Below are 14,749 nucleotides of genomic sequence, written 5' to 3'. Positions count from 1 at the left end.
TGGCAGCCTGAACCCCGCTTCTGGAGCTCTCAGCTGACACTCATCGCCACCCCACTTCTACAGTCACATATCTTTGTAAGACATAGCCAATATAAAAACACGGAGGTTTCTGCTTTTGCATATGAGTGGTATTTCGACTGACTAGCAGGAATTTGAAACAAAATACCTGGATACTTTAATAGATGTCACAGACATACAGGAGAGAGAAACGAAGTAATCTGACCACAGAGTGAGGTCTCTCAGAAGCCCCCAGAGTGCCGCGGCAACACGGCCTCCTCCCAGGCCTGCACCTGATGCCTCGGGGAGAGGAGGGAGGGAGGGGCCTCCCTGCCTCAGGTCCCACTCCTGAGAGTGGGCTCCTCAACCTCAGGGCAAGGTCCATTTCCCAACGACACCGAACATCAGGGCACACCCCTCCCCACACCCAGCCTGGAGCCCCCCCCTCTTGCCGCCTGGGGTTGGCAATACTCTTGGCCTTCGGCCAGCCTGGGCATTGCTGTAAATCACCAAAATTCTCAGCAATGCTACCAAATCACTCTCCGCCCCCAATAGCAGAAAAGAGTAACCTAAGAAAGGCCTGGAGGGAAGGCCTGGGAGGAGCCAGAGGGGCTGGTGGGGCCCTCTATTGTCCCAGGAAGGGTAGCCCGTCTCTTCTACTTCCTTCTATAAAATGGAAGAGCAATGATTTCTCTCCTGCACACGCCCTAGCCCCCTGCAGGCCAGGTGAGATGAGATGAAGCCCTTGGCACACAGGTGCTGATGTGTGTGAACAACACGTTTTTAAAAGTCTGCCTAAGGAACTCTTCTTCGGAAAAGACAATCCTGCTGGGAAAATGGAAGGCAGCGGGAAGGAAGGAAGACCAAATATGAGATGGACTGACTTCACAAAAGCAGCCCTGGGCATGTGTCTCCTGGAGCTGAGGGGCTGCTCAGGACAGGACACTGCACATCACTCACTCACAGTGTCGCCCGGAGTCGGAGCCATCTCAACGGCACGTAACACACAAGGAACTCTTACAGTGACCCAAAAGCCAACATATTTTACTAACAGAAAACCTGTTTAATAAAAGCAAGGTTTCTATTTAACTCATGCCATTTATATTGTAGCTTATCCCCCTAATCTTGACTTCTAAGCTGCTTGAAGATAGGGCCTGTGTCTTTCATTAAAAAGGGGCCCTCTAAGTGCTGGGGGTCAGACAGTGGTGGGCCAGACAGATATCATCAAGCAAGTCACTGTTACAAAGACCCTGTGACAGGGCTAGGCCACGGATGTGCAGGGGCAGTGTGTGCTCACACACTGTGGCATCGAGGATGGGGCTAGGGTTGGGCATGGAGGTGTGCCAGGGCCTGAGGTGGGGAAAGAAGAGACGGAGGCTGGCCACGCACTAAGGAGGTGGGACTTAGCCCTCGGGAACGGGCTGTGGTAGGGGAGTGGCTCAGCTGGACATGCCTCCTGGAAGTAGGGTTTTACCTGTAGTACTGTAGATAAAAAAGTGACTCGAGGCTTGAGCTAGGGCTGAGGCTATGGAAACTGAAAAAAGAAAAACCTGACAGTGTGTGTGTATTTTGGGGGGCGGGTGTAAGAGGGAAAGAAAAATGGAGGTGGGCTGCTTGGGGACAGGGGAGTTTGCATGAGTCTAGGAATGCCAGAGGGAGAGCTGTTCTGGAGAGACAGGCTGAACTCAATTTTTGGGTATTTCATTGGAGGGAATGAGGATACATGGGTCTTGCGGGAGGTCTGGACACCAAGGGAGGATCCCGGACCAGCTGTCCTTGGCTGGTCACCTTGGCCTGGTGTGCAGAACAGGGCTGCAGGAGATGCTGGCTGCTGAGTGTTGCTACAAAGTCACTCAGAGATCTACAGACACTTGGCAACTGCCGTCATAAACCATGTGTGCCACCTGGTTCTTCTCTCACTCAGGATTACTGTCCATTTACCCGTTTTCTCCCCAAACTGGCAAAGTACACGGGGGAGAAAATGATCTTAGCAAATCTGTGCTGACTTGAGAGACACCTAGCAATGCAGGGATTCAGGATGTAAATTTGCCCCCCAACCCCCGGCTTTGTTATTTTTCTTGTGTATCTTTTATAGGCTTTTATGGAAATACCCATGTCAAAAGGAGAGTTTGGGAACATTCAAAATTAAGTTACAGTTCAACTCCCGCCGTGAACGGAGTCTGCAAGGCCGCAGAAGTGACCCGGGGTGACAGAGGCAGTCCAGCTTCAGGCACACATAGCTCACCCTGTCCCAAGCTTTCTACAGATCCGTAGTGATTTAGAAATAATACTTCCAAATTACTTTCGATAGCCTTATTACCGAACCAGCTGTGTGTATGAACACTTAGCAATGCGTCCCTGTGCATTCAGAGACAATGTGTGTCATACAAAGTCTAAATACATATTACCGAGATGGGAAAAAAAAAACCCTCTGGTTAAATTGCTTTGCTGTAATCAAAGATTAATCACTGTGTGAGTGTGCGTCTGTGTGCGGGCTCGTGGATGTGTCCTCTCTTTTCTCCAGGGTTCCTTTCTGGCTTTGGGCAAACCTGCCTATCCTTCACCAATAGTTACACTCTCTGGCACTTCCATTCTAATGGCAGAATAAGTCTTCCCAGATTTCTAAGAGTTGGAGGAGCTAAGGGGTGGATTTCTTTCTGAGCCTTCTAGGTCTGTCGCTCAGAAACCCTCAAAAACATGGCAGACAGCAGGCTTCAAAGTGCCATCTGTGCAGAGGCTCCAGCACCGGCCCCTAGAGCAGCCCATTCCCTCTCAGTAACACGGCCAGGCAGCCCGGCGTGCGGGCGATGATTCTGGGCTGTGATGGAATGTTCCTTAGAGAATCCATGGCTGCCTGCAGCTGAGGTGGGCTGCTTCCCGGAGTCCCGACAGCAGGCAGGTGAGGGAACTTATCTGGCCCCTCAAGGGCCCAGGCCGTGCAGAGCAGAACCAAGTGACGTTCTGTCGTCTGCGATGGTATTAGAAAAGCTATTAAGGTACATTATTTTACACATCCTCCCAGTCTCTCCATACTGCTTTACTTAATTTGTGATGAAATTGTTGAGAAAGGGTACTTAATGTAGGACAGTCAGTAAAAGTAATTTATCATCTTCCCGCTTCAGTGCTCACGTTATCAGCGAACTCATTTTCTGCATTCATCATGCAATCAGCCTATTATTTGCATATTAATCAGGCAGTGGACCATGAAAGAACTGCATCCCAGCCAAATGCTGCACTATCTCAGGAGAAACACTCAGTAATTATCATACATCAGTGTTATGATGTGGTAATTGATTATAACATCTTTCTGCTGCCCCTGGGGAGCCCCTCTGCTACCCCAGCTCCAGGCACTCTGGACAGACTGTTCTTTTCCTCCCCAAGTAGAGGAGCCACTGCTGCTCTGTGTGCCATTTCTGAGGAGTTCTGATCCTCTCCCAATTTTGTGAGGTATTTAAACCATGGGGAACAAAACTGAGTAACGCAGGAATGAGAGGGCCTAGCCGGAGGAAGGCATGTCCCTCTGGACTCTGAGTGTCCTCTGTCCTCGGCCCTTTGGGTCTGGAGGTGCTGCTCTGGCTTCTGGTAAGTTCCCTTAGGGAATGAGATGCTACAACTTCAGTCTCTCCTTATGAAGTTGGTACAAAGGCAGTTTGGCTGCTTTATTTAGGTGCCAACTGACAGGCTAATTCTGGCCCTCTTATAAAGGACAAACGCAACATCTGCCAATTCAGACTCTGGCTATATTTAGGAATCCAGTTCCAAAGGGAAGAACAAAACAAAAATCAAGATGAAGTCAGCGAGGGCCCCTCCTCACTCCGCAAGAAGAGTCTGAGTGTGGCCCCAGGGCCAGTCGGTAAGGGGTTGAAGCCACAGAGAGGGGGAGGCCATGACAGCTCAAGGGCAAGGCAATCCTTTGGTAGAGAAAGGCCCTCAGGCCACTGTGTATTTTTTCTTGAATTTAGGTGGGAAGGGGTTTGAAGCAGCATGGCCCTGCATCACAGGCCACATGAATTAAATACTCTCTGCTGCAAAACTTGATAGTCTGACTCCGCCAGTGATTTGTGCTAGGTTCTCTCCCCTTCTCCTGCTGAATCCCCAGAAGACACCTTACCCAGGATGCATCCCAGGGTAACTGAGGTATCTGACTTGCTATTTATTTTTGATTTTGTCTTAGATTTGACTTTTTGATATCTGTCCATTTGTAATTTAAACCCAGTGTTGTTCCTGTTTGGCAGCACGGTCTTGACTTCTGAGTATAGCTCCCATCGTGGAGGGATCAGTCCTCAGGGCTGAGTGACAGCCTGCCTGAACTGGCGCCTGCGACATCTCTAAGGTAGAGAGGCCGTTGGTCTGAGGGCCACGTGCGCTTCTTCCACCTCCTTCTTGGCTGGGGGCAGGACACCTCTCATCCCTGAGCCCTGGCCAGAGCCTAGGCTTTCTCAATCCAGAAGACAGGGGAAATCATGTCCATGATTGAGGATTAAAGGCATTAGCATTGTGCAGGGCACACAAATGATGCAAATATGCCAGTTTCCCCATTTTATTCCAGTTACTTTTCTAAAGTTACCTGAGGATTTTTAGGCATTTAAGCTTCTTCATCCTTCCCTAGAATCAAACCACTGAAAACTGAAGTCCTCATTTGCTCCTATGACCTATTTTTGCCTCTTGCACGCAATGAGCAATGTACCGTAAACTTGATTTTCCAAAGAGTGTCTACAAGGGAGAGAAAGGAGATGCGTCTAGAGACCTGTGATGAGGGCCTGCTGGGGCTTCCTCCAAAAAGGCAGTTAGGACATGCCAGCATGGAAGATTCAGGCAAAGCAACTGAGAGAACTTGATGGAGAAGGTTCTGCCACTCACCCCTGCTGAGTCACCCTACGTCCAGACAAGAAGGCCTGGTTCAGCACTGGTTTGCCCCAAATGGCTGTGTGATGACCTGCAGTCTTACTCTGAAAGCTCAAGATTTTGGGCCAACTTCAAGGAATGGCAGACGGAGGGACAATGTCGAAAGATGGATGGTACTTCAGAGAAACCACGAATCGAAGAGCTGCACGTAGGTCCTCCTTCAGTGGGCCCTGGTGCTGGTTGCCACCCAGCAATGTTTACACTTGATAATTCCCACCCAAGGAATGAGTGGCTGGACTTCTTTTCTGTTTCAAAGTCAGAGGCCTGACATTTCATGTGTGCAGATATATTATTCTACAGCTATCCGTGCACACAGACAACATATAATGGCAGTGGCTGCAGTGGCAGCTGCTGTTCTGGAGGCTTTTATACACAAACTCACTTAAATCTCCCAACAGTCTCAGGCATAGGTACTTTATTTTCCCAATTTTACAAGCCACTTGCAAAAAGCCACACAGTCATCAGTGGCAGAGGCAGGGTGAGCCTTCGGGCGTGTGCTCTGAGCCTGCTGGCATACTGCTGCTTATGTGTGCCGGCTACTGCAAGTTTATGTTTTGCTGTAGAAATCAATCTAAACACCTCTCACTAGTAATTGGCTAAATAAAATATGATATATCCTGATATAGAAATTCCCTACAGCTGTAAAAAGAGGGAACTTTATGTACTAACCTAGTAGTCTCCACCAAGTATTGCTAGATGAGAAAGCAAAGTCCAGTGCCTGAGCCCTGCCCTTCTGAGGGGAAGATATGCCCAATGCATGGGTTCTCTGCAGGGAAGATCACGTCTGGGGAGGGCATCTGGGGCTGGGGGATGAGGGAGGGTGACTCAGCTTTTAAAAAGGTGGAAGCCCTTTTAAATCTTAAATTTTATAAAAATGGTGCACTTTACTTATTCACCTCCCCTCCCCCCAATAATAGGAAAGGCATTGAAATAAATCTCTTACTTGAACTCTCTCCTTCTTTTTTTGGAGAGGCACAGCGACAAATCCCACTCTTGGAGCAGATAACTCTGGGTCTAATTTATGCTGGAGCAGCCTTTCCCAGGGACGCGTGCTGCTTTGAGGTGAGACAGAGTTGCCATCTCGCTCAGAGGCCCCTGGGCATGCCTGTGCAGGGTGTGCAGGTGCATGTGCTCAGTGGCCCCCGGGCATGCCTGTGCAGGGTGTGCAGGTGCATGTGCCCGCACAGGCTGGCAGGTGGCTCGGCTGGTCCCGCCCCTGTGTTACAGGCCTGGAAGGGCCTCCACAGTCCCCCTGTCCTCCTGTGTTAATGTGCAGGGCGGCTGTTTCAGGATCACATGACCAGTCCCCACTGTGAATCCACCAAATGCTGGGATGGCTGGGAGAGCTGACAAAGCAGCGTCACATACAGGGAATACAGAGAGGTCATCACGACCAATCACCTCTCAAAGGAAGCGTGAGAAGTGCATCCTCCTCTCCTGCAGCTAGCAGGCGGGTAGGGGCTGCCTCTGTGCTGCCTCACCCTCCTCTGAGCTGCTTGTAGGGGCGCTGAGCTACACAGCCTGCTTCTCATTGCTCTTGAAGAGTTAGCGGCAGACAACCAAACCCCTTCTTACTTTAGCTCAGTCGAGATAAGGTCAAAAATCACCTAAAAGGCAATGGTGAGAAATAAATACACAGAGTACAGTTTCCTAGACCATTTGGCAGGCCTGGGGGTGACGCCTCCCTGATGACAGAGTAAGACATCACACGGCACCCAAGGTGAGTAAGGACCTCCTAGACCCAGAGGGATGTGCTCTAACCCCTGCCTCAGCCGAAGGTTCCAGGGCACATTCTCCTGACCGAGTGACAGCCTCCACATCCCCCCCCCACCTTTGAACAGGGTCTTTCTCTCCACGGGGCTGAAGGGGCTGCCCTGTGCGCGCTGGGCCATCATAGCGCACTGACTGGTATGCGTCTTTCCCATGTGGTATCTTTGCTTCTCTATGAAGGTTTTCTGAGCCTCACAAGCCCTCCCCTGCAGCACTAGACAGTTTCTCTTTGAACTGTCCAGCTTGCCTGGGGCATATTGAGCAGCTGTTGGTACCAGCTCAGGTGTCAGGCAGGGCTCACACTCCACACGGAGGCCATGCTGCTGCTGTTGACTTCAGACACTTGCCTGCCTGATTGTGGAGATCAGGCAGAGGAGGCTCTTTCCCTGGACACAAATCTGGCCCTTGGTGGTCCACCTGCTAAGGTCTTAGGCAAGGGGTCTCACCTCTGAACTCCAAACACCCTCTTCAGCCTCTAGCTTCTGTCCTGTCTTCTTTAGAATGGGAATGGTGAGACCCCTGGTGAGCTGTGCCACCAATCACTGGCCAAAGCTCACCTCCTCTCAAGAAAGAGCCACCACAGGGGAAAGGAGCCACCACTGGGGCGATAAGTGGTTTTGGGTGAGCCAATGCCACCGAAGGGCAGGCCACAAGGGTTACCTTCAAAGAACAAAGACCCTCCCTTCTATCCCGAGATGTACACCTTTTTTTATCATATAAGCGTTAGGGCAGCAATAGCAACAGTATTCTACATCAAGAAAAGACAAATTCACCCACAAACTATTTTTCTACTGTCACTTTAAAAGAAAAATATAGGGCCTCTGAATTAGGGGCTTCTAATGCTTTCATCTTTTTCAAAAGTTCCCTTTTCGATGCACAGAGCTCTCCACCTAGAATGTTCTCCTCCCTGACTCCTTCCCCCTTCAGGACCCACTGCCCTCCTCTGGGCTCCCTCAGCACCACGGGCCCACCGCACACCCGCAGCTATAAATAACCGATAACAGACAACAGGAAGGCAGGTTGTATCTGAATCCAGAAACCTGTCATTCTGACCTCAGAGTAGAAAATTCCCTTATTATGGCACTCTTGCTGGAAGAAGAAGAAGAAGAAAGAAGAAAGAAGAAAGAAGAAAGAAGAAAGAAGAAAGAAGAAAGAAAGAAGAAAGAAGAAAGAAGAAAGAAGAAAGAAGAAAGAAGAAAGAAGAAGAAAGAAGAAAGAAGAAAGAAGAAAGAAGAAGAAGAAGAAGAAGAAGAAGAAGAAGAAGAAGAAAAAAATCCTAATGCAGGCTACAACCAAGAAAGAAATGAATGGGACACTCAGTTCTCTTGGCCGCCATACCCAGTGGGCGTAGAAGGCTGGACCCCCCGCCAGATGACACATAGTGGCCACCTGCGTCGGGAGGGGCTCTTTCTAGTTACGTGCACTTTCCAGAATTTTTTCTGTTTTTTGTTCTGTTGTCTATGCTTATGTTTAAGGTAGTTATAGTCAAGCCTTTTCTGCTATTCAAAATAAACAAGGGTCAGAATAATTCTTTTTGGAGAGAACCAACTGATACTTTCACTGATTCTGATGAAAAAGAAGAGAGAAAAAAATCAAATCAAATCCAGTCTAAGGCAGTGAATGGGGTTCTGCCTGCTTGAGAAAGTGCCATGGATTTTCTGGGGGTGCAACTAGCCCCTCCTCTTCCTGTTACTGCCTTCAAATGGCCCACCCTGATTTAGTCATTAAAACGGAGGAACTGATTGCTTATTCAAGGAAGCTGCATCAAATCCTACTGCTGAGTTCAAAGCACTAAAATCCTGGGCATATTTTCCTGGTCATCTCATGGGCACAAAGCAAGAGACAGTGCATAGTAAAAGGACCTGTCTCTAACAAGGGGTTGTGGCCAGTAAATCTCCTGGCCGTGGTCATCATGTCAGGGAGGGGTACACACGGGACCACCCACGTTAGAGATGGACCGCAGCAGCTGTCTTCTCGAGAGGCAACTGATATTCTGCTGATAGAAAACAACAACAGGAGCCACGGGATTCGCCACGGGTGGGGGAGACTTGGAACCCGCAGTTCCTGACTGACACGCTGGGAAAAAGCCGGAAATTTTGTGATTAATCTGAGGAGAACGGGCCATCCTTTTGCTTGTACAGCTTGCAATAATCCATCTGAAGCCGGGGTGGATGATTGTTAGCTACAACGCGGAAACACTCCCATATTAAAAAGTTACAAAGCCAAATACACTGGGCAACAATCCTCTATCAGATCTCTGTATGTAATGACTAAGGTGGCAGCCAGGAAAATCCGTTCCTCCTCCCCACCCCTCCTCCCCTTTAGAGTTGTCTTCTTTCTTCTTCTTCCCTAGGGGCAAAAAGATTAATCACACCAAGAGATTGTGACTATGAAGAGCTTTAAGGAATAAAAAAGAAAAAAAAAAATCCAACGGTTTACTACATCATATCTACCTATCTATGTACCTACCTCCCCCCACACCCTTCATTATAGCCCAAGGCTTTCTTCCCTTTAAATGCACTGCTAACTGGTAAGCAATAACTGCTCGCCACAAGCAGAGAGCACGGTCTTGCTAGGCCCCTCTCTCTCCTTCTACATTAGTGTTCCTCCCTTCTGCCCTGCCCCCTGCATTGCTATTGCTAAAGACTTAGACAATCAATTCCAAAGGACTACTTACAATGCTACCTTCAAATAGGTTTACCATATTAAATCAGAATCCCTGTATATAACCACTGCCCCACCTTTCCATGACACTGGACGTGGAGGATTTGAAAGAAAACAATACAAAAATGTTTGTAGAAAACTAGGCTACCAGGAAATATATGAACAGGTAACTCATACGATTGGCATAGAACCCTCTGCTCTCTTTACTCTTCAAGGCCTCAACAGCTTCAACAAAAAGCACAGGTTACTGCTGAAAACGGCACACCAGCTTCCCTCACCGCCCAAAGCTATCACCCCGCCACTCAGATCATCAAAGGAGCGTTCAGAAATGGTTACAACCACCAAGAGGGAAAAAAGTGATGTAATCATGGTTTCTCTCTACTTATCATAAAACTGATGAGCAAGTCTGACATACAAATCATTAAGGAAAATAGAGGTGCTGAGAGGCAACAGAGTTGGGCAGAAAGAGGCAGACAGGAGTTCTTTAGTGAGGAAAACAGATTCCTGTGTCAGCAGTTTCCTATTTAGATGGGTAAGGCCATTCCACTCCTGGGGCACCCTATTGCCATGGTAACTAAGCACAGAGCCATGCATTAGGTCCACACCATCTTGGCAATAAAACTACAGCTCTCACTGAAGGGCTATGAACAGAAGGCAAGTCTTCCAGTCTTGCACCTGGGAGGCTAACCTGACCTCCACGCTAGTTTGGCAGCCTGAATTCTCACCACTGTTCAGGTGTAAACCAACTCAGGGTTGGAATTACCTTCCTGGAGCCAAGCTGCCCTGGGGTAGAGACCTCATGGAGCCACCACCAAGGCAGAGCATCCTTCTGGGTCTGGAGTCTCTTGGAAGGATTCTGAGGTAGCCATGGTGAGAACAGGGACTCAGAATGCTGGAGAAATCCTAGGATCTGAGGCCTCACTCCTCTGTTCTGGGGGAGCAATGTTGAATGTTTCCTCAGAGACACGGCTCTTTTAAGCTGTCAAGAAGATTCTGGAGTCTCCTATAGGCATTCATCCCAATGATTTCCATCACTGTAATTCTGTTTTTTGAATCTAAATGCCACATACTGAAAAGCACAACCACTTTAATTCTTTGAAACAATCTTAAAGAATAACACTGATAGTAAAGAAATTTCAAACAAGGAAAACTACCAGCCACAGTCCTGCCACTGTGCAAAGACCTTTCTTCCCATTTTGAAGCACTTTCTAGCTTTCTTGATCTAGAAAAGTATTTTTGCATAGCTACCATAATCAGACCTGAAAGTTTGTATTTTCCTAGGATATGAGAAATATTTTTCCATGTTTCTCCAGTCATCACCATCACTGTTTGTATGGATGGCTGGCTTCCCTACTGCTGACGGACCATGGGTGTGCTGGGTAAGTCCTCTGCATCCATTTCCTGTCGTACTGAGATGACACCGGGAGAGGCCCGCCTGCCACTTCTTTACAGAAGCCACTGGGAAGTTTCTATGATGCTTACTTTTATCAAGAGGCTCGCTGCCTCCCCCTTCCTCCCTCTTCCAATCTGGAGACTCCTCAAGAGTTTTATATCACTTTATTTCATAAAGTAATTTGATAGCTTACAAATATCATTTACATTCCTCTTAGGAGCCCTGTGTGTTTTCCTACGTTGGAAATGTGACTGCTGTATGAATGATCCAGCACGCTAGGGATTACCTGCTATACAGCAAAAAGCAAAAAGCCATTCTTCCAAGATTTGTTCGGACACAGAGAAGGTTTTGGCATCGATCATAACCGACTTGGAACGGCAGGAGATTTCCTGTTTTATTTAGGAACAGGGGGTTTTGATCTACAAAATGTTAGTCACATTCTGCCAAGTTCAGTCCTGACACTGATGAGGTAGCAAAGGCTCTGGAGAGTTTAAGAGGAGGCCAACTTTCTGTAAGAGCAAGGGGCAAGGCTGATTTTCCATGCAAACGTCCGCAAACTCCAGCACAAACAACTGTGCCCATTATTTTCCCTGATGGATGCTGAATGTGAGCCAGTACCGCCTAAGTTCTCCCGTACTGGGCCAGCCCAGAAATGAAGGGAGAGGAAGGTCCACCTGATCCTTCTTCAGATGGACAACCACTCCATGTAGATAACCAGCCAAGAAGCCTACAGCTCGGGCAAGATGTAGCCTTCCAACCTCCATTTTGGTCAGAATCAGATGGGATGCCTAAAACTAACAAAAACCCCACCGGGAACTTCGCTGCAACCTACGCGCCCGGGCTGCATCTGTGTGTGGGTTTGGCATCTTGTAGTGGTAGCGGCCGCCGCCGCCGCCCAGCTGTTCCCTCACTACACATGTTTTCCCTCGTAAAACTTCCAGCAGGCTGGCGGGCTTCACGCTCCTCACTTAGCTTTGTTTGTGTTTTCAATGAATCAATGGGATATGGAGACTAATCAAGATGTTTAGAAAAATAAAGAAAGGAAAAAAGAACAGCTCGTGATGCTGGCTGCTCCTGAAAGCTGGGTGAGAAAAGCTGCGCAGGAAGGACCCGGAAGGGGGTCTAGGAGCATGGGCACGCGGGCCAGCCCTGGGTGCACAGCAAAGGTGCCATCTCAGGGACCTTACAGATCTCAGATGCCATCTCTGCCCGTATCCCAGGCCCTCCATCACCTGCTCCCAGGCTGGATCTCTGGCCTCAGCCCCACTCTGCTCTGCCCCTGGCTCTATCCAGTCACACGCTGAACTGCGAATCTTCCTGCCTTCATTTTCCTTTTGCTTGAAGGCAGCCTCGAATCTTCCAGAGGAACTTGACTGCTCCTTACCATGACCCCACTGGGAGCGATACAGGCCTATTCCTTGTGCCTGCCTAACAATGGAAGTCTCAAGCACAGAATCTGTCCTGACTTGAACCACAGCCCCCAGCCATGAACACAAGGCTTTACACCTAAGAAACAGACAGACTGATGAGAGAATGCGGAGAGGAGCAAGAAAAGGCTGCAGGAACTCTGCACTCAGCTGCCGACCCTCTCCCCATCAGAAACTACAACCACGAGGACACAGTTTGCCAACAGCCTCCCATGTTTTCAGCTCCCAAATCCAGAATGAGGGGCCCTTTGAGTCTCCCTGTTCCAGACCAGAGGACAGGAAAACATGTGGCAGGGAAATATTTCACACACAACAAGAGGAATCAGCTGGTTACCTGAGCTCACACAGCCCTGCTGCAGAGGGTCCTGTAGTGACGTCACAGAATGGAGGACTAAATAAGAAAAAGGAATACAATTAAATGAGGAAAAAAGTCCAGGGGTTTGAAGCTTTCTAATGAACTGAGTTTAGCAGAGGGGAGACCGCATTAAGTCCCAAAGGCCTAAGGGAAGGTTTCCCCACTCCTAATGGGGGGAGGCCAGAAGGCAGGGTCCGCCAAGTGCTGCCGGGAGAAGGCAGGACCTGCCTGGGGAACAGGTGGAGGCTGTCGCCCATCACAGCTTTCACCTCCGTGCCTTTGGCTGATCTTTCCTGATTCCCTGATTTAGCTACTTGACTTTTACCTTTATTTATGTATAAACAGCATTTCCTTAATTGGTAACTCATTTTCTGCTGCTTATAAAATTAGCTAGCATAATCTTCTCTCTCCTAAAAAGTGAAGTGAGTCCATGGCAACAGGTAGTGCAGGAAGGGGGCCAGTTCTCTGCCTGCAGTGCCATGTGGCTGGCCGCCTTGTGCCCAGATGCCCCTTGTCCCTCCCTGCAGCAGCCCAGGGCTGCCCTCACCTGGCCCCTGCTGCTGTCCTTGGACTGGCAGGACGCCCTGGCCCAGCTCGCCGTTTAGCCAGAGCTGCATCCGGATGAAGGGTTCGCGGCCTTTCTGGGTCAGCTTGCTCCATGGCTTCGGCCGGGACAGCATGTCACTGACACTGCCCTGGGACAGGCCCAGCACCTGGAGTGGCAGACAATGACCATTGCATCAGCACTCAGGGGTGAGCGTGAGACCGCAAAACGCTGTCGTGATATGCACGGACGCTGGGAGGTGACAGACACAGAGGATGCACAGGGAGTGCTTCAGGGAGGAGCAGAAAACCAGTGCCTGGAGGAGGGGGATAGCCTGGAGTGGGGAATACTTTGCAAGGTCACCGGTGTGCTGATGCCCTGGCATGAGAAGCCATAGGTATAGTCACAGCTTTTAGCTCCCAGGGAGAGGCAGGCTGGGAAAGGGAGGAGTGGGGTCTCCATTTTGCCAAGGCTGCAGGGTCGTTGTCTTGACAACCCAAGAGGAAACACTGAAATCATCTTGCTCTTTGCATGGTGGCGCCAGGAAAGGCTGAGGTGCTGAAGCCAAGGACCCCTTTAGAGGCAGAAGCAGCAGATACTGGTGGGATGTTGGAAGCCAGTCTGCTTTGCTGGTGCTGGGCCAAGTTGGCATTTAGAAAGATCTGCTCTCTCTGATCCCATCCTGCTCTACGGTAGGGGCCCAGAGGTGAGCTGGTGGCAACGGGGGAGCCAGTCTGGGAGGAAAATGCATGAGTTGCACATACATTCCCGGGTTTTCTTATGCTCACATATGGCCATACATATGTATGGGCACAAACACCCCCCACAGGACACAGATGCAGCCCAGGGATATTTAGGGGCTGCATCCGATCAGTCTTTTGAAAAGTTCTCAAGTTTCAGAATAAACTGCACTCGTGGGCCAAACAAGTTCAACACTATTAAGTTTGCTAAATTTAAGGCATGAGCACAAATGTCTATTTAAATGTTCTCAAATGATATTTTTACAACACTGAACTAGAAATTTCAAGGGACTTTAAATTTTCATCCTCATTTCTATCCCCCCATCACCTTTTAAAAAATCAGGACAAAGACATCGCAATCAGATATTGCAAGCATTCATAGCACCACACTGCGACTGCTGAAGCGAAGCAGGACAGTGTGGGGGTAGGGGTGGGTGGGTAGGCCCCTTGAAGGCCACAGTTGACCCAGCTACACACCCCTCAGGGAGGCTGCCTTTAGGGGAATGGAGCACTTCTCATTATGCTCAGCATTCGTTACTTAATCTAAAATGATCCTAGGGTATTATGTTCCTCTTATCCCGGTGGGGGGATGGGAGGGGGTTCCTCAGCCTGGCCTGTGCCCTCCTGCAGTCCGGGAGCCCTCAGGGGATGTCTGCAGGGAGCGGGCCTAAGCCGTCGGTCGGACATCCTCCTTAGCACTGCCTGCAGAGGTGGAAGAGGCTCCCGCCACCATCGCTGTGCTCGCCAGCCATGAGCCCAGCTTTGGCTGAGTGGCACTCCCCCTGTGGGAGCGCACTGATCAACGGGGCAACTCCTGCATTTAGTGTTTGCCCCCTGATGGTCAGTGCACATCACAGCGACCAGTCCTTCTGCCGTTCAGTCAATTTGCATATTAGCCTTTTATTATAAAGGAGGATTTACAGGCCTGGTAGGTCCTCATTATCCAGACTCTGG

At 49.4% G+C, this 14,749-nt stretch overlaps 1 protein-coding gene across 17 annotated transcripts in view; it reads right to left on the bottom strand.

The window, feature by feature from the left end:
• The window catches only part of CUX1 (cut like homeobox 1), a 351,459-nt gene that overhangs the window by 48,220 nt on the left and 288,490 nt on the right, over positions 1-14,749 (bottom strand). For 12 of the 17 annotated variants that reach the window (XM_084881501.1, XM_084881490.1, XM_084881502.1 and 9 more), the window contains 2 exons: positions 13,059-13,224; positions 12,491-12,547 (listed from right to left, as the gene is read on the bottom strand). The exons of the other annotated variants lie outside the window; for them this stretch is intronic. In XM_084881501.1, the coding sequence (XP_084737627.1) occupies positions 12,491-12,547; positions 13,059-13,224 (223 nt within the window). The remainder of the gene's footprint in view (positions 1-12,490; positions 12,548-13,058; positions 13,225-14,749) is intronic. 17 annotated transcript variants of the gene reach the window in all.

The sequence above is a fragment of the Pipistrellus hanaki genome, assembly GCF_964339955.1.
Source record: "Pipistrellus hanaki genome assembly, chromosome: 4".
In the NCBI taxonomy this organism is placed as follows: Eukaryota; Metazoa; Chordata; class Mammalia; order Chiroptera; family Vespertilionidae; genus Pipistrellus; species Pipistrellus hanaki.
Note: the sequence above shows the minus strand (reverse complement) of the source record. Positions and strands in the feature narration are given on the sequence as shown.